Source organism: Heterodontus francisci, chromosome 9, assembly GCF_036365525.1.
Source record: "Heterodontus francisci isolate sHetFra1 chromosome 9, sHetFra1.hap1, whole genome shotgun sequence".
In the NCBI taxonomy this organism is placed as follows: domain Eukaryota; kingdom Metazoa; phylum Chordata; class Chondrichthyes; order Heterodontiformes; family Heterodontidae; genus Heterodontus; species Heterodontus francisci.
The window spans coordinates 72,944,638-72,963,980 of NC_090379.1; the positions used below are offsets into that span (position 1 = coordinate 72,944,638).

At 43.2% G+C, this 19,343-nt stretch overlaps 1 protein-coding gene across 5 annotated transcripts in view; it reads left to right on the top strand.

Moving 5' to 3' along the window:
* baz1a (bromodomain adjacent to zinc finger domain, 1A) overlaps positions 1-19,343 on the top strand; it is a 100,103-nt gene that overhangs the window by 73,743 nt on the left and 7,017 nt on the right. For 2 of the 5 annotated variants that reach the window (XM_068039303.1, XM_068039304.1), the window contains exon 25: positions 804-1,291. In XM_068039303.1, the coding sequence (XP_067895404.1) occupies positions 804-1,291 (488 nt within the window). Of the gene's footprint in view, positions 1-803; positions 1,292-14,934; positions 15,088-19,343 lie in introns of those variants that run through there. The other 3 variants (XM_068039305.1, XM_068039306.1, XM_068039307.1) reach the window with 3 other exon arrangements.

Sequence of the window (19,343 nt, forward strand, 5' to 3'; positions counted from 1 at the left end):
CCCATTGCTGTACATACCCATTATTCCGTACTCTGTTATGTACCACCTAACCAAATTCCTATCCAAGCCAGTCGGTTGCCTCCAATTCCATTCATGCTCATTTTTATTAAGTCTGTCATGTGGGGCCTTTTCAAATGTCTTCTGGAAGTGCATACACAACATCCGTAGATACTCCCTTATCTACCACGTTTGTTAACTCAAAAATTCGACTAGATTCATTACACAATTTACTGTTTACATATCCATGCTGGCTCCTCTGATCAGTTCATATTTGTCCAAATGCTCAGCCAACCTCCCTAGTAACAAATTCTAGTGACTTCCCCAAACTGACAGACTATTGGGTTGATATTGTCTTGTTTATGTTTGTCCCTTTTCAGAGTCAGTTGCCTAGATGCCTCGAGATTACTGAAGATATTGAGGGGAATCAAGAGTTGAGGCCAAATCTTTGAAAGCATTTTCTGTGCCAGTAGTTTGGACATAAAAAGAGCATCTAGTATTAGCATATAATTAATGGCTTTGTCTGTAGGTTTTATATTGTATTGCAGATTCTTCAGTGATGGCATCAGATTTGATTTTTTTTTTTGTGTTTTGGTCCAGGTTTACAATGAAGAATTTTATTTTAAAAGCTAATCTTAGGACTGTATAACTAATATTTCTGTTAACAGTCATTGAATTTCGTCTTGAGCAGAATACAAATATTCTAAATGCTTCAATTTGGATGCTCATGTTTCAGATGTGCAGTAATGAATCTCTCTTGTGTAATTGTTTTGAGCAAGATATGTCTGTTCTGTTTCCTTAACCAGTCGACCACGAAGAGGCAGACCTCGGGTGAAACTGCAAATCAAGGGCAAAAGAGGCAAATCCAACACTCCAAAAGCAGCGGGTACCCAGCACACAGTTAGAAGAAGATATACCCCTCGCAGTCAGTCAAATACCCCCAAATTAACTGCATCTGCTGGTAGAAAAATTGGCAGAAGATTGGGGAGGAAGCCAAAATCTGCATCAAACTCTGAAATAAAACCACTGTCCAGACCATATCGTCGTGCCAAATCCTGCCAAGTAAATGAATCCTTCAGTGAACTGGGTAGCCCCCGTCGGCGACGGAAATATCGGAAGATTGCTACCAGCACTCAATGCAACACTTCAACTTCTCACAGTGTTAACATTACTGATTTAGACCTCTCGCAGGATGAACCCGTAAGAAAAAAGAGGAAGTATACACGTCGTTTACAACAGAATCCAACTCAGGTGATTAAAACAGGCAAAAGAGGCAGAAAACGGAAATCTGCAGGTAGGTATAGGTGGTGATAGAACGTAATACAGTAACTTCTTGAAAAGGTAATTGAGATGCTATGCAATCCATTTCACTAAAGTGAATTGTTGAAAAGTGAACTGCTGATTAGAGATTTTGAATCTTTGTGCTTCTGTTTCCAAACGTCATATTGATTGTACAATACACTATCTTTTTTTAAAAAAAAAGTTTGTGTATTCAATATATTGGAGCACCAGCATGTAGCACCACAAAAAATACTCGAATTCATTTCCAGAATCTGTCAACATACTGAGTTCCCAATTTTTCCAAGAGGCTGATGGTAATTCAGGAGGATTGTAATTTTTAAGATTGTTTGAATCTCCTAACCAATGGTATTGCTGGAGGCCTGGTAGTGGATTCTTCAGTTCTCAATATCCACCAATTGAACAAACATTTGCATTTTTTTTTGCAAGGGCACTTGTGGATGACTTGCTAGCAAACGGTTAAAAGATATTGGGAGTGAGTACTCCTTCTCTTAGTTGTAACTATATAATCTATGTTTTAGGTATATCTCTGAATAATTCACATCAAATTAATTGTCTGCATGTCGACTCATAAATTACTCCTAAAATAGTGATGCCGCAAAATTCAGGATGGCTGTGGTTTTAATAAAACTTACAAGCAATTTTTACAGGCTTTTAAAGAAATTGAATCAGATTTTTGAAATAGGCCATTTTAATCTTTACAAAATTGAGTTTTGACATGCAAAGTTATCTGTTTGCTTTTCAAAAAATATAATTATGATGTGCTACATCTTTTAAGTATCCAGTGCATATCAATGTAAAACTGATCTTAACCAAATGAAAAGTGCATTGAAAGATTGTTTAATTGTGTAGTATGCTCTCCTATTCTAGAAATTCAGTAACAGCTTTTATTTATAAAGCGCAAGTCTTCAGAGCAAAAACTGACACACAACCTGAAGACTTCAAAATGGTCAAAAACTTAATTGAAAGGAAAAGATTTGAGGCTTTTAAAGGTGGGGAGAGAAGTAGTAAGGGCAGGGTAATAGAATTAGGAGTTGCAAAGAGTAGAGCCATGTTATTTGAAGCTCCTGCTTGAATGGTGGACTAGAGGATGGTGGGGATACATAGGTGGCCAGAAGCAATATACTTCAAGCAGCTGCAGGACAAATAGGGGTAGAGGAAGTTCAGGGCGGACTTGTGAATGCAGATGAGTTTTGAATTTGATGCAGTGAAGGACACAAAGTCAATAGAGATCTATGGGTTATTGGGTAATGGGACTTAGTACAAGACAAGATACAGGTACTGTAGTTTACGTATATTGACGCTGCAGAGGAGGATGTTGAAGTAGTGTTGAGATGACATAAAATCTGGACAGAGTCTTCAATAGCAGAAATTAGGTAAGAGCAGAGGCAGACTCGTGCAGATGTGGGACCACGTGGTCTAAATGACGAGCTGTGGGGTTTGAGGATTTAATTAGATGCCAAGATTTTGCATGGTCTGGTTCTGAGCGATTAGCAAGGGCAGGGAATGGAATTGCGTCAGCTGTAGAATTTTTGTCAGGAACCAAATGTGTCTTCAGTCTGCAGTATGTCTGGTATTCCCAGTGTCCAATTGGAGAAATTTCTGACTCAAACGAAAAAGGAAAGAAAAGAACATTGGGCCTTTTGAGCCTGATTCATTTTCCGGTGCAACCTTGCACGCTGTCTGCCTTGCTTCTAGTAGTGCTTTCTTCTGCAGTAAGCCAAAAAAAAACCTTGGGTTGTGGGGTTTTGGTAGAGGGGCTGTAATCTCGCAGTCAATTCAGGTAAAACTCTGATACCTTAAAACCGTGGGTATCATAAAGTCTAACAGTGGGGTATCATAAAGCAATCGAGCATGCTGCAGGAGAGTCTGGTTGTCTAACTTGCCCAAGTCTCGGCTAATCTAGCAGATAGCTCCTATTCCTTGCTGTTAAGGCATTGTGCCTTTTTTGAATTAAACAACAGTGTGGAGGATAATCGTTCCATGGTACCACCTCGACCAATCAGTCGAATTGCCAACCAGTCAGCACCCTTTTCTCATGCAGTGTAAATTGTTGCTCCCTTTGAAATTTGACACTCGAGTCCGTCCAGATGAGTGCAAGACAAAAAACTTCGACAGCATATCCCTTTTTATCAGTAATACTCAAGTTCCCTTTTACTATAGCAATCCTATATTCGCCACATCTCAGCAGCTTATTCTATAGGTTGCTCTCTGTACCCTTGCCAGAGCCCCAATATCCTTGACCAGAGTACTCTGTGGGCGCATGAGAGCTTTGTCATGATCTTTATTTCGAACTCTGTGGTCATAGTTTTGCACCATAGTTGCATCCCATAGCAACTTGGGCATTGCTTATGCACCTTTTTATTGAGTAATCAACTGCTATCCCCAGATTCGGATCCATTTTATCTAATGGGTGCCCCTAATAGGAACATAGGAGCTGGAGTAGGTCATTCAACCCTTTGAGCCTGCCCCGCCATTCAATACGGTAATAGCTGATCTTCCACTTCAATGCCTTTTTCCCACACTATCCTCATATCCCCTTATGTCATTTGTATTTAGAAATCTGTCAATCTCTGCTTTAAACATATTCAATGACTGAGCTTCCACAGCCCTCTGGCACAGAGAATCCCAAAGATTCACAACTCTGAGTAAAGAAATTTCTCCTCATCTCTGTCTTAAGTGGTTTCCCCCTTATTTTGAAATTGTCCCCTGGTTCTAGGTTCCCCAAACAGGGGAAACATCTTGGCTGCATCTACCCTGTCTATCCCTTTAAATATTTTGTAGGTTTCAATGAGATCACTTCTTCGAAATTCTAGAGAATATAGGCCCAGTTTCCCCAATCTCGCTTCATAGGACAGTCTCGCTATCCCAGGAACAAGTCTAGTGAACCTTTGCTGCACTCCCTCTATGGCAATAATATTCTTCCTAAGGTAAGGGGACCAAAACAGGTGCGGTCTAACCAAGGTTCTATACAATTTGAAGCAAGACTTCACTACTCCTGTACTCAAATCCTCTTGCAATAAAGGGACACATGCCATTAGCCGCCTTAATTCCTTGCTACACCTGCATGTTGGCTTTCAGTGACTTATTGACAAGGATACCCAGGTCCCTTTGTACATCTACACTTTCTAATCTTTTATCATTTAAGAAATACTCTGCATATCTGTTCCTACCAAAGTGGATAACCTCACATTTTTCCACATTATATTCCATATGTCACATTCTTACCCACTCACTAAGTCTGTCCAAATCCCCTTAAAGCCAGTTTGCATCTTCCTCACAACACATTCCCACCTAGTTTTGTGACATCCACGAACTTGGAAATACTACATCCAAATCATTGATATATATTGTGAACAGCTGGGACCCAAGCACTGATCCCTGTGGTACCCCACTAGTCATGATGTAAACATGCTGGGTGTTTTCTAATCCCAGGTAGGTCACACTGCTTGCCCACATTGGGCCTTGTATGACAAATGTCATTTAATCAACTTGTATAAGGCTACTTTTGATGACGCAATCACTCGGTGGCGCAGTACTTGCACATGTGCAAATGCAGACTCTTCAACTGGAACGTCAGTGTCTGTGACGTTCAGGCAGCTGCCAGGATTAAAAATGGCCCTGCTCAATTTATCACAGGAAGATAGTGAATTGTCACCCCGATCAAAAATTGGGTAGAGTATAAAATGTGCTGCCAATTCATTATCCACATTTTATATGACTGACCAGGACTGATTTCACCTGAACGCAGCTACTAACTCCCGCCCCACTGGCCGCTCTCCCCCCCCCCCCCCCCCCCCCTCTGCAACTCGCTTTCTCCCCCTCCTCCCTACTGGCCGTCTTTTCCCCCCCCCCGCAACCGCTTGCTCCAGACCTCGCTGCTCCCCATCCCCTCCCCAGGCCGATTGTTCTCCGCTCGCGCCATACCACTCTTTGGTCGCTCCCCGCCCCTCCAGCGGCTTGCTCTAGGCTGAGCTGCTTCCCTCCTCTCGGCCACTCGTTCCCACGTTTGATCAGTCTCCACGCGCTACCCAAAGAAGCAATGCTGGCCGCTAGGGGTGATGGGGCGACATAGGAGCAACCGACCGAGAGGAGGGAAGCAGCAAGGCCTAGTGGGGTGGGTGGGGGGGCGCCAAGGAAGCGGGAAGCAAGCGGCCGGAGAGCGGGGTGATGCGAAGCGAGGAACAATCGGCCAGAGGAGTGGGGGGGAGCAGCGATATCTGGAGCAAGCAGCTGAGGGGAGGAAGCGTCGAGGCCTGGAGCGGGTTGCCGAGAGGGGAAAGCGGCTAGCGGGGTGAGAACATGTAGAGGGTATCGAGCTCCAGCCTCAAAATCTCCAAATTCAGACACTTCTTCCAACCGAGTAGGGGGCTGGATACCCGATGACACTTTATCGCGCGTGCACAGAGATGGACCAGGTGCGGATGCGCGATGGCTTCACTTTGCACATGCGCGACTTCATCTTGGCAAGATGTAGCTGCACATCTGCGTATTTTGGCGCACGCTGACGTCAGCGGGCCGCTGCATTGTCAAGAACCACTTTGCTTGTATAAATCTGTTCACAGCATTCTGATTTGTTCTGTTACCAACCTTCTGGACACTTTTACATAATCCATAAATTTAGAGACTAGATGCACATGGACTGTGATGCCAAGAGGCACTTTAAATAAGGAAAAGGAGATTGTCGGGAATTGAATGTTGAAAGTAAAGGAGGCTGAAATAGTTGACCCTGTGGGATGCTGCATATGGGGTTTGGAAAGGATAGTCATAATTGCTACAGCAAAGGATGGGATATTGGCGACTTTGATCAAGGTGGTCAGGGTGCTGTCGGCAAGAAGAAAACCAGACTGAATGGACTGAGGAAAAATAGTTGAAATCAGAGAATCGAGGCAAGAAATGTTCAAGCATCTTGAGATGCAACAGTACTAAGAGGGGATTTGGGAATTAATGAGCTCATTTTGAAGGAAAGGGAAATCATGCTTGTGCAAACAAAACTATTAGTGTCTGAGTATTGGTAAGTAATTGGGTAGGTAGGGGATTAAAGTAACAGGTGATGGATCTCAGGAAATTGGCCAGTGCTTGAGAAAAGCCAGAGATTGGGAGTGTGTAGGGAGGGAGAAGTGGTTCATACAACCATGTGGATAGTCAATCATGGAGTTTAAAAGATCTCGCTGGCTATTGGAGATGTTCATACCTGCACACACACCCCCACCCTCAACCCCCAGGTAACTCTGGAGTATTGAGGTTTGGACAAAGAAAGGGAGAACTAGTATTTGCTTGGGTCAGGCAAGTGGATTTGGAAGTGGATGACTATGCAGTCATGTGTCTGGTGTTTTGGAGTCAGTACTCATTATTCCTGAGGGACTAAGAACCATGAACCGTGAAGTGGGAGATGTGAGTAATTTGGAATGAGGGCATCAAAGGCAGAGTTAAGAGAACTATTGAATACATCAACAGGTGCAGCAATGTTGTGGAGCACCAGAGAAGAGTCAGTTTGTGTGTTGGAGAAGCTGGGTGGTTGGGTTGCTGGGGGGCGGAGGTTGGGATTGACAGGGTAGGGTGTTCACCCAGAATTGGAGGAAGAAAACACTGGAGATGGTTTTAGGCAGATAGGAAAATTTGAATGGTGAAGCAGGTGGAGAGCTGACCTTAGAAGGCTGCGATGATCAAAACCTTGGATGTGGTGGACTTTGCCTAATGGCAACGTTAGTGAGATGGCTGTTGATCTGTCATTCAGTGTAGGGTGATACAGCATGAGAACTGATGAGCGGAGAAATAATTGGAAAGAAGGATGGGGAATTTAGATAAAAGTTGAAATCTGAGGATCAAGGGTACAAAGACTAGAGAAAATAGTTGCAAGTCCCTAAACCTTTCTGCTTCTCTACTTTTGCTTTCCTCTTGATCCTTAAAACCTAACACTTCAACCAAACTTTGGGTCATCTGCCTTTAGTGTATCCTATGTGGCTCGGTGTCATGTTTTTGTTTTATAATACTCCTGTGAAGTGCTTTGCGATGCCTTATTACATTAAAGGCGCTATATAAATGCCAGTTGGGGTGGGTGGTGATGGCTGATGGAATTAATTGGGCCTTGGGAGGAGAATGAACAACAGGACTTGAGTGGTAAAAAGGAGTAAAATGCCAGAGTTTGTAGACGCCAAGATGGACCCTGGCGATAAGCCATAGTGATTTGGGTAGTGGGAGTGGCATAACGGACTGTGTAATCCGGTGGCTTTTGTGAGCGTGAAGGATTCCTAGCTCTTTAGGGAGTCTTCAATTAGGTTCAGAATATCAATAGGTTCATCCAAGATAAAATCATGGATAGAATATTTAAGAGACTGAACATTCTGGAGGCAGATATGGAACAGGCTTCAAGACACACTAGCTTGTGGTGGAAGGGGCAGGGGTATGTGGAGAGAGGAACAGTGAAGTAGGACAATAGAGGACATCAGAGAGATTACGCCTAGGGAAACTAACTAGGTGAGGCATTCAATAAGGAAGTTGAGTGCGATTATTGGGGCTCTTTGAGCAATTGGGCTCATCCAGACACGAACCTGGGATTCCTTGGTATCTAAAAATCTATTCATCTGTCTTGAATTATGTTCAACAGTTGAGCGTCCACAATCCTCTGGTAGAGCATTCTTAAGATTTACAGCCCTTTGAAGAAATTTCTTCTCATCTCAATCCTAAATCATAGAAATCATTGAGTACAGAAATGTGAGGATAGAGCAGATGAATGGAGAGATGGGAGGGAGGACTTTAAATTCTTGGCATTTGAGCTGATTCTGTGGAAGATGGGGCCTGTGCAGGCCCGACAGGTTGCACTTCAACAGGGCCAGGACCAATGTCCTCACTAGCAGATTTGCTAGTGCTGTTGGGGAGGGTTTAAACTAGCTAGGCAGGGGAATGGGAAGCTGAGCATTGATTCAGAATGGAGAAAAGCAGAGCTGTAAATGGACAGCAAAAAATTAACGAGTTTGAAAGGCTGAGCAAATAAAGATTGGAAAATAGACAAAAAAAAAAAGTCTACCTGTGCTTCATGGTATATACCTAAATGCAAGAAGTATAATGAATAAGGCACATGAACTGAGGGTACAGATTGATACGTGGATGTTTTTTTTAAAGCTATTACCGAAACATGGTTTAGAGGGGAGCAGGAATAGCAGTTTAACGTTCCTGGTTACAGGAGATAGAGGGGGGTAAAAAAGGTGGTGTAGCAATGTTGATTAAATAAACAATTACAGCCGTGAGAAAGGATGATATGTTAGCGGGATCATCAAATGATGCTATATGGGTTAAACGAAGGAACCAAAAAGGAGCAATTGCACTGCTGGGAGTACTGTAGACCTCCAAAATGTCCAAGGGAGGTAGAAGAGCAAATTTATAGGCAAATTTCTGACACATGCAAAAACAATGAGGCAATAATAGTGGAGGATTTCAATTATCCTAATAACTGGGATACAGTCAGTGTAAAAGGTACAGAGGGCACAGAATTCCTACATTGCATTCAGGAGAACATGTTTGGCCAGTATGTGGCAAGCCCAACAAGGGCGGCCCATTTGTGGATTTAGGGAATGAAGATTAGCAGATGGAAGGAGTATCGGGAGAGCATTTTTGTGGTAGTGATCATAATTCAGTTAAATTTAGCATAGTTATGGAAAAAGACAAACATAAAATAGGAGTAAACGTTCTAAATTGGAGGAAGGCCCATTTTACTAGGCTGAGAAGCGATTTAGCAAAGGTGCACTGGAAACAGCTACTTGAAAGTAAATCGGTGTCAGAGTAATGGGAGGTATTTAAGAAGAGATTCGAGGGGTTCAGGATAAACATGTTGCCACAAAGAAAAAGGGCAGGACAGCCAAATCTAGAGCTCTGTGAATGACTATCTGCATAGACGGCAAGCTGAGGCCAAAAAAAGGGAAGCTAATATCAAACACCAAGAGTTTGATACTGCAGAAAGCCTAGTGGAGTACAGAAAGTGTGGGGGTGAAATTAAAAGGGAAATAAGGAAAGCAAAGAGAAGGCATGAAAAAATACTGGCAAGTAAAATCAAAGAAAATGCAAAGTTTTTTTTAAATATAAATGCATAAAGAGCAAGAGGATAACTAAGGAAAGAGTAGGGCCTGTTAGGGACCAAAAAAGTAACCTATGTATGGATGTGGGTAAGGTTCTGACTGAATACTTTGCAGCTATTTTCTCAAAAGAAGGGGCCAGTGATGATGTCGTGGTTAAGGAGTAAGAGTGTGAAATATTGGATGGGATAAACATTGTTAGAGAGGAAGTATTAAATTGTTTGATGTCTTTGAAAGTAAATAAATTGCAGGGCCCAGACAAAATGTATCCCAGGTTGTTAAAAGAAAGGAGAGAAAATTGCAGAGGCACTGACCAACATATTTCAATCCTCCCTGGCTACAGGAGTGGTGTCAGGGGATTGGAAGCCTGCCAACGTTCCACCTTTTTTAAAGGGTGGAAGGGATAATTAACTTCAGTTGTGGGCAAATTATTGGAATCCATTCTGGACAGTAGAAAACATCATTTAGAAAAGCATAGATTAATCAAGGAAAGTCAGCATGGATTTGTTAAAGGGAGGCCAAGTTTGTCTAATTTGTTTGAACTTTTTTGAGGTGGTCATAGAGTCAGAGTTATACAGTGCAGAAACAGGCCCATCGTATCTGTGCTGGCCTTCAAGCACCTATCCTAATCCCATTTTCCAGCACTTGGCCTGTAATCTTGTGTGCTATGGCGTTTCAAGTGCACATCTAAATGCTACTTAATTGTTGTGAGGGTTCCTGCCTCTACCACCCCTTCAGGTAGTGTGTTCCAGATTCCAACCACCCTTTGGGTGAAAATATTTTTCCTCAAATCCCCTCTCAACCTCCTGCCCCTTACCTTAAATCTATGCCCCCTGGTTATTAATCCCACCGCTAAGGGGAAAAAGTTTCTTCCTATCTATCCTATCAATGCCCCTCATAATTTTGTATACCTCAATCAGGTCCCCCCTCAGTCTTTTCTTCTCTAAGGAAAACAACCCTAGCCTATCCAGTCTGTCTTCATAACTAAAATGCTCTAGCCCAGGCAACATCCTGGTGAATCTCCTCTGCACCCTCTCCAGTGTAATCACATCCTTCCTATAGTGTGGTAACCAGAACTGTACACAGTACTCCAGCTGTGGCCTAACTAGCATTTTATAGAGTTCCATCATAACCTCCCTGTTCTTGCCTTTATTAGCTGAGGCATAGAATACAAGTATCCCATATGCCTTCCTAACCACCTTTTCTACCTCTGCTGCTGCCTTCAGTGATCTATGGACAAGTACACCAAGGTCCCTCTGATCCATTGTATATTCCCTTACCTTGTTAGTCCTCTCAAAATACATGACCTCACACTTCTCAGGATTAAATTCCATTTGTCACTGCTCTACCCATCTCACCAGCCTATCTATATCGTCCTATAATTTAAGGCTTTCCTCCTCACTATTTCCGGCACCAATTTTCGTGTCCTCTGAACTTACTGAGACAAGTAAGGATTGATGGCAGCGTGGTGGATGTGGTCTACACTGATACTAGCAAAGCGCCACATCGTAGGCTGGTCAAAAAAGTAAAAGCCCTTGGAATCCAAGGGAGAGTGGCAAATTGTATCCAAAATTGTCTTAGTGGCAGGTAGCAAAGGGTAATGGTTGGGTGTTTTTGCGACTGGAAGGTTGTTTCCAGTGGGACTCCCCAGGGCTCAGTACTTGGTCCCTTGCTTTTTGTAGTTTGTTAATTTATAGTCAATGAAGAAGTTTGTAGATGATACAAAAATTGGCCCTGTGGTTGATGAGACGAATGCTTTAGACTGCAAGAAGATATAGATGGTCTGGTTAGTTGGGCAGAAAAGTGAAAAATTGAATTTAATCTGGAGAAGTGTGAGGTAATGCATTTTGGGAGGTACAAGAAGGTAAGGGAATACACTGTAAATGGGAAGGTAAGTGTGGCAGAACAGAGGGACATTAGAGTGTATGTCCACAGACCCTTACAGGTAGCAGGACAGGTCGATAAGGTGGTTAATGCATGTGGCATGCTTTCCTTTATTAGCCAAGGCATAGAATGTAAGAGCAGGGAAGTTATGCTAGAATTGTATACAACACTAGTTAGACCACAGCTTGAGTATTGTGTACAGTTCTGGTCACCAGATCACAGGAAAGGTGTGATTGTACTGGAGAGGGTGCAGAGGAGATTATGCGGATGTTACCAGAACTCAAATTTTAGTTATGAGGGAAGATTGGATAGGCTGGGGTGGTTTTCCTTGGAACAGAGGAGGCTGAGCGGTGACTTAATTGAGGTGTATAAAATCATGAGGGACTTATATTAAATAGGGATAAATTCTTAACCTTAGCCGAGGGGTCAAAAACCAGGGGGAATAGATTTAAAGTAGAAGGATTAGAGCGGAAATGAGGAAACAGGGTGGTAGGGACCTGGAATTCACTGCCTGAAAGGGTGGTAGAGCCAAAACACTCTCCACATTTAAAAAGTATTTGGATGTCTACTTGAAGAGCCATGATCTGTAGGGCTACCAACTAGTGCAGGATGGTGGGATTAGGCTGGGTAGCTCTTTATCGACCAACATGGACATGATGGGCCAAATGGCCTCCTTTTGTGTCGTACATTTTCTGATTTCTATGAAGAAATTTCTTCGTGTCTCGGTCCTAAATGGCTGATCCCTTATTCTGAGACTGTGACCCCCTCGTGCTAGACTCCCCTGCCTGGGGCAGCATCCTTCCAGCATCTTCCCTAATAAACCCTTGAACAATTTAAGACATAAAATTCTTAACCACTTATTCTTATAAACTCCTGGAAATATAGTGCCAGTCTACTCAATCACTCCTCATATAATTTCCTCACCCCAGGAATCAGTCCAGTGAGCCTTCATTGCACTCCCTCCAAGGCTAGTATATCCTTTCTTGGTTAAGGAGACCAAAACTATACATAGTACACCAGGTGTGGTCTCACCAAAGACTTGTATTTGCAGTAAGACTTCTTCACTCGTACGTTAATCCCTTTGTAATAAAGGCTATTGCACCATGTCTTTCCTAATTTCTTGCTGTATCTGCATATTAACTTTCTGTGATTTAGTGTCCTAGGCCCAACCATCTCCAACTGCTTCATCAATGACCTTCCCTCCATCATAAGGTCAGAAGTGGGGATGTTTGCTGCTGATTGCACAATGTTCAGCACCATTCGCGACTCCTCGGATAATGAAGCAGCCTGTGTTGAGATGCAGTAAGACCTAGGCAACACCCAGCTTGGGCTGATAAGTGGCAAGTAATATTCGTGCCACTCAAGTGCGAGGCAATGACCATCTCAAACAAGAGAGAATCTGACCATCATTTCTTGGTGCTCAATAGCATTACCATCACTGAATTCCGCCACTGTCAATATCCTGGGGTTACCATCGACCAGAAACTGAACTGGACAGGCACAAAAATACTGTGGCTACAAGAGCAGGTCAGAGGCTGGGAATTTTGCAGCGAGTAGCTCACCTCCTGACTCCCCAAAGCCTGTCCACCACCTACAAGGCACAAGTCAGGAGTGTGGTGGAATACTCTCCACTTGCCTGGTTGGGTGCAACTCCAACAACACTCAAGAAGCTCGACATCATCCAGGACAAAGCAGCCCGCTTGATTGGCACCCCATTCACTACCTTCAAGATTCACTCCTTTCACCACTGACACAGTGGCAGCAGTGTGTACCATCTACAAGATGCACTGCAGCAACTCACCAAGACTCCTTCGACAGCACCTTCCAAACCATGACCTCTACTACCTAGGACAAGGGCAGCAGATGCATGGGAACGCCACCACCTGCAAGTTCCCCTCCAAGCCCCACACCATCCTGACTTTTGACTAGATCGTTGTTCCTTCACTGTCATCGGGTCAAAGTTCTGCAACTCCCTTCCTAACAGCACTGTTGTACCTACACCCCAAGGACTGCAGCTCACCACCACCTTCTCAAGGGCAATTCGGGATGGGCAATAAATGCTGGCCTAGCCAGCGACGCCCACATCCCGTAAACAAATGAAAAAAGAACAAGGGCACCCAGATGTCTCTGCCAACATTTCCCAGTTTCTCTCCATTTAAAGAACATTCTGTTTTTCTATTTATCCTTCCAAAGTGGATAACTTCACATTTCCCCCACATTATATTCCATCTGCCCACTTGCTTAACTTGTCCATATCCCTTTGCAGCCACTTTGCGTTCGTCTCATGGCTTATTTTCCCATCTAACTTTGTATCGTCAGCAAACTTGATTACATTACATTCAGTCCCCTCACCTGAGTCATTGATATAGATTGTAAATTGCTGACCCTTGCAGTACCCTGTAGTTGCAGTCTGCAAACTTGAAAATGACCTGTTTATTGCTATACTCCTATTGCTACTCTCTCTTGTCAATCCATGCTCATATATTGCCCCCAGTCCCATGAGCCCTAATTTTGTGCAACAACCTTTTGAATGCTTTTTTTGAAAATCCAAAAACACTCATCCACTTTTTCTCCCCTTATCTATCCTATTAGTTAAAACCTCAGACAAAATCTAACTTGTTTTTTAAACATGATTTCCCTTTCATGAATTTGTGTGGACTCTGCCTAATATGATTAAGTGCTCTGTTACCACATCCCTAATGGATTCTTGCAATTTCCCTATGATTGATGTCAAGTTAACTGGTCTATAGTTTCCTGTTTTCTCTTCCCACCCACCCCCTTTCTTGAATAGTGGGGTTACAATTGCGATAGAGTCCAGGGAATTCTGGAAGATCAAAACCAAAACACCAACTAACTCTGTAACTGCCTTTTTCAAAAACCTGAGGATGCAGGTCATCAGGTCCAGGGCTTTGTCAACTTTAAGTCTCATTAATTTCTACAGCACTACCTGAAACTTCCTTATTTCCACCAAGCCTTTGGTTCTGCACTATTTCTGGAATCTTTTTGTGGGGTGGTTGGTGGGGGAGAGGGGTGTAAAATATGGCTGGAAGGTGCCAGATTGAGAAACAAGATGCTTGAATGCAGAGCGCAAGCAATGGAAGGGGAATGTCACTGACACAAATCAGTTGATGGAAAAAGCTGAGCCTAATTCCAAGTCCTTTTGAGTTTGGACACGAGACAGGAGTTTGGAGTAAGTTTGGTGATTGAGAATTCAGACTGTTAAATGAATGGAAGATTTAGCTGTCCAAAAATTGATAAAACTATAACTCGCAAATCAGGCAATGGCTTCTAAAGTTCTTCGACTCTTTTGAGAGAGGGAAGCAAGCAACGTTCCCTCTGATGTTTCTTTGTGCATGTCTTGTTTATTGTACTGCCTGGTACTTTCAAGATTGCTGCGGGGCCACTCGCATGCACTCCTTGGAGGGAACATTGGGCGCAGTGTATCCTCTCCTTTCCAGTTAAAATCTCGATTCTACCCGATTGCAAACATTAGCGGTATCTTCATAAACTACTGTTCCATCTCCAACCGCCTTTTAAGTCTTTGAACTTGAAGAGAGCTGTTTCTTATATTGTAAGTTTTATTTGGCCCAACCAGTCTGTTGCTGTTCATCTCCAATGAAGAAACCATTCTAATCGCATTTACCCACTGTTACCAGATCCTTTGAACTATTTTTCCTTCATCCAGATATCCAATCTGATCTTGAAAGTGGACCTGGTTTATATGAACCACTAACCCGAGAAATGAAATCTCCAGCCTCAACTCTGAAGATGTTCCTCCCGCCCATCGGTGGTTCGTCTGTTTTCACAGCCTTCTGAACCTGACCCGCTGCCTTGAATGGTCTGTGAATCTGTATTCCCTGCCCTTCCACAGCACTGAGCCTAATTCCATTCAAAGTATAATTACTGCTGTTTACGCTTGCACTTACTAACATTAAGTTCCATCTGTCATTTCTCAGCCTATTGTCCCATCTTGACATTCCTATGCAGTTTCCTTTGGTCTTCTAAAGAATTAACTATCTCCTATTTTGATATCAAATTTTAGCATCACTTCCTCGGTGTATATCTAAATCACTGATCTGTGAAGTGAACAGAAGTTGCCCCAGAGCTGAATCCGAAGGGACTCCAATGCCAACCTCTTGCCTCTTTTCTCCTAACTAATGTTTTGTCCAGTTTACTATCCTGCCCCTAACTCCACATTTTAGCCTTGTGTAGTAATCTCCAATGTGGCTTTTCTAAAGACCATGTGCATTGCATCCACTGCATTTCCCTCATCTATTTCTGCTGCCTCAAAGAATTTTGCCCCTTTTTGAAATCCTTGCTGGCTGCATCTATTTTTATGCGCATGGATACATGGTAATTTCATAATTTAGAGAGTCTAATTTTCCCTGCAACAGGTATTAGGTTAACTGACTTGTAATTACTTGCATTATCTGTCTCCCTTTTAAAAGTCTGTACTACATTGGCATACATCCATAATCAGCAGAGCTCTGAAATATTTTTTCTAGGGCCTCTGCAGTTTCTTCCCTCAGCTCCTTCTGGGTGCTAGGATGTATCTTGTCTGTTACTTTTAATTTTTAATGGTTTCTTCATATTCACTCTTGATTTTTTTCTTATCCCATTATTAACCTCTTCATTTCTCATTCCACTTTGTTTTTCATTATTATTCTCAGCTTTTGAATTTTGCCCATCCATTCCCATAACTTAGTTTAAATCCCTCCAATCAATTTTTCACCTCTCCCACAGCACAAAAGATTCTTTTTTTGACTTTGCTTCGAACATTCTCTGACTCTGGCTATTATAGAAAGAAAGACTTGCATTTATACAGTGCCTTTCATGACCACCGGATGTCTCAAAATGCTTTACGACCAATGAATTACTTTTAAAGTGGTGTAGTCACTATTGTAATATAGAAAACAGCAGCCAGTTTGCACACAACAGGCTTCCACAAACAGCAATATGATCTTTTTGTGTGATGTTGATTGATCAATATTGGCTGCTCTTGGAAATATTGCCATGTGATCTTTTCTGTCCACCTATGAGGGCAGGCAGGGCTTTGGTTTAATGTCTGATCTGGCAGTGCGCACTCCCTCGTGGAGTGTCAGCCTTGATTTTTGTTCAAGTTCAGGAGTGGGACCAGAGCCTGGAACCTTCTAACATGGACGTCTGTGCTACCAACTGAGCCACAGCTGACACTCTTGTACATTATGTATCGTTCCTTGAGCTGTCTGCAACCTTTGGCATGGTTGGCCACACCATCCTCCAGTTCAGTAAAACTGCCTTTGCTTTATTTTGACTGCAGCCTTTGCACCATCAATTTAGGGGCGGGGGGTGTTCCCGAAGAGTCCATTCTTGACTAACCCCCCCAACCTCCTTATCCACCTCTGCCCCTGTGCAACATCATCCAGCTTCAGCATTCTTCTGATAACATGCACCTACCTCTACATAGTCTCCCTCAAGCCCTCCCAGCATCAGACTGCTTGTCTAGCATCTAGTCTAGGATGAGCCACAATTGTTTTGGTGGTTAAACGTCATGAAGACCCCTCCTCAGTCAGTGTCTCGGGCTGAACCTGACTCTGCATCTTGTGACTACTTAATTGGCTCTAAAGTGTTTGGGATATTTTGAGATTGTAAAAGGTACTATATAGTAGTAGGCACTCCTCCGTCTTGGAAGACAATGGACTGCACCCAGGGTGTCTGTCACTTCTGAGTTAAACATTGTCTGTTGTGGCTGTCGAGGCCGACTTATGAGTGGCAACCCTTCCAGAGCTGGCACAGATTAATGTTGGCCCAAGGTCGACTGATGGTTTTTCCTTCTGCCGGATTCTCTGTTCCGCCATCTGGTTGTTTCTTTTGTCGTCCTGCTTTTTCCATGCCCTTGCTGACTGCCATTCTTCAGGAACTCGGGTCAGCTGCAAGGACTTCCCATGCATTGACTGCGATCCTGGTCAGCTTGAGGTTTCGCTTGCAGACATCCTTGTATCGCAGATATGGGTGACCTGTTGGTCTCACGCCAATAGCAAGCTCGCCATAGAGCATATCTTTGGGGATGTGGCTGTCATCCATTTGGCGCACATGACCCAGCCAGCAGAGTCGCTGCTGACTTGAGGGCAAACATGCTGGGGATCCCTGCACGCTGGTGTACTTCTGTAATGGGACACTGTCCTGCCAGGAAGTGCCCAATATCTGCCTGAGGCAGAGGCAGTGGAGGTGGAAGCTGCTTAGTCGCTTTTCTTGGCTTGCATAAGTTGTCCTTGCTTCGTTGCTGTAAAGGGGGGTTCAGAGAACACGAGCCTGGTACACGTGGAGCTTTGTATTTTGCATGTGTGTATTGCGTATGCATGCTAGCTGTTGGTCCACACTCTCCGTCTCAACTGTGACATGACGGCTACAGCCTTGGCAGTCCTGGTGCTGATATTGGCATCAAGGGCCGGATTGCTGGTGATTGTTGATCCAAGGTATATGAAGCTGTCAAAGACTTCCAAAATGAGGTGGTCAATATTGATGGAAGGTGTAGTCTCTGTCCTGGCTCATAACCTTGGTCTTCCTGATGCTGATTGTTAGCTTGTAGATTGGTTCTCCTGCAAGGGGTTTGGACTGATGACCAGCGTCAGGAAGATCCAAGTTATGGGCCAGACACTATATAAATGTAAAGTTATCTTATCTTATCTTCAACCCTAAGCTGAGCTTCTAACCTTATATCCCCTCTCTCCTACAAAGAGAACCTACTTCCGTCTCTAACATAGGTTGCTTCCAACCCTCCCTCATTCAATTTGCTGAAACCCTCATTGTGCAGTTGTTCATTTCTAGACTTGACTATTCCATTACTACTTTTTGTCCTCCTATTGTACTCTTTTTCTGTAAGCTTATCCAAAATTCTGTTGCATATATCCTGTCTTGCACCAAGTCCTGCTCACCTGCCACCCCTGCCTTGCTTGCTCGTGCTGGCTCACAGATCCCTCGCACTTCAAGTTTAAAATTCTCATTCTTGTGTTTTAAAACCTTTCATGGCTTTGCCTCTGCCCCCAATACTTTCTATTCCTCTGATTCTGTTCTCTTGCGCACCCTCTCCTTTCACCATGCCACTCGTAACTGTGCCTTCAGTGGCATTACCCTCCCTAAACCCCTCCACTTCACTCTGCTCCTTAAATTCCACCTCTTGGGCCAAACTTGTCATATCTCTTCCTTTGACTCTGCCTTTTTATTGATTATTGTCTCTGGAATGCTGAACTTTTTTTTTCTATGTTAAAGACCCAATATGCATATAGCTTCCTGCATACATTTGGCAGTAAAGAAAAATCTTATTGGTGAGCGTGAAATATCACTTAAGGGATTTGCAAAATGCCTTGCCTATTGTATATGGTGTCATGCTAGGCCCCCACCTGCCAAGAATGAGGCACATTAATTTTGTCATGAACATTGATTTTAAACTGTTACTGGAGTGAAGAAAGGACTTGTTAAACAGATCAGTTGTGGCTGGAAAAGACATTTGCATATTTACAGATAGTGTTTGGAGGGACAAAGCAGCCATTCCCTGACACATTCAACCCACAATGGACTTTTGATCACCAGACATTGAAGGTGGGGGAAGCTCGCATTCCAGGTTGACTAAGATGGCCGAATACACAAACTGACATGGCTAAACCAGCTAAACCACTTGGCTAACATGCTGGGCAATCTGAGTTTTTTGAATTTGTACAGTTTGGGCAGAAAGTCTGTTTGCTCCTGAACTGAGAAAATCTCTCCTGTCTGCTCCCATCTTTCTCTCAAGTCTCTGAATCCACTGAAGAGACATGAACCCCAAAAGAAAAAAGTCTTTGCCAGCAAACAAGGTTTAAGAATACTGGGCCCCAACGAAAAGCAAGATCTACCTACAATCAAAGACTTTACAGTGAGCTCGAAGAACCGTAACAAAAAATATTGCCTCAAGTTATTCCACTTTATTTTTCTTTGGCTCTTTTCTGTCTGTATTTGCATGTGTGTATCGTGTATGCATGCTGGCTTGGGCACACTGTGTATCCATAGGTGTTAACTGCGTTAGAGTTTAAGTTTAATAAATTTCAACTTTTCTTCTTTAAACCTAATAAAGCCTGTTTG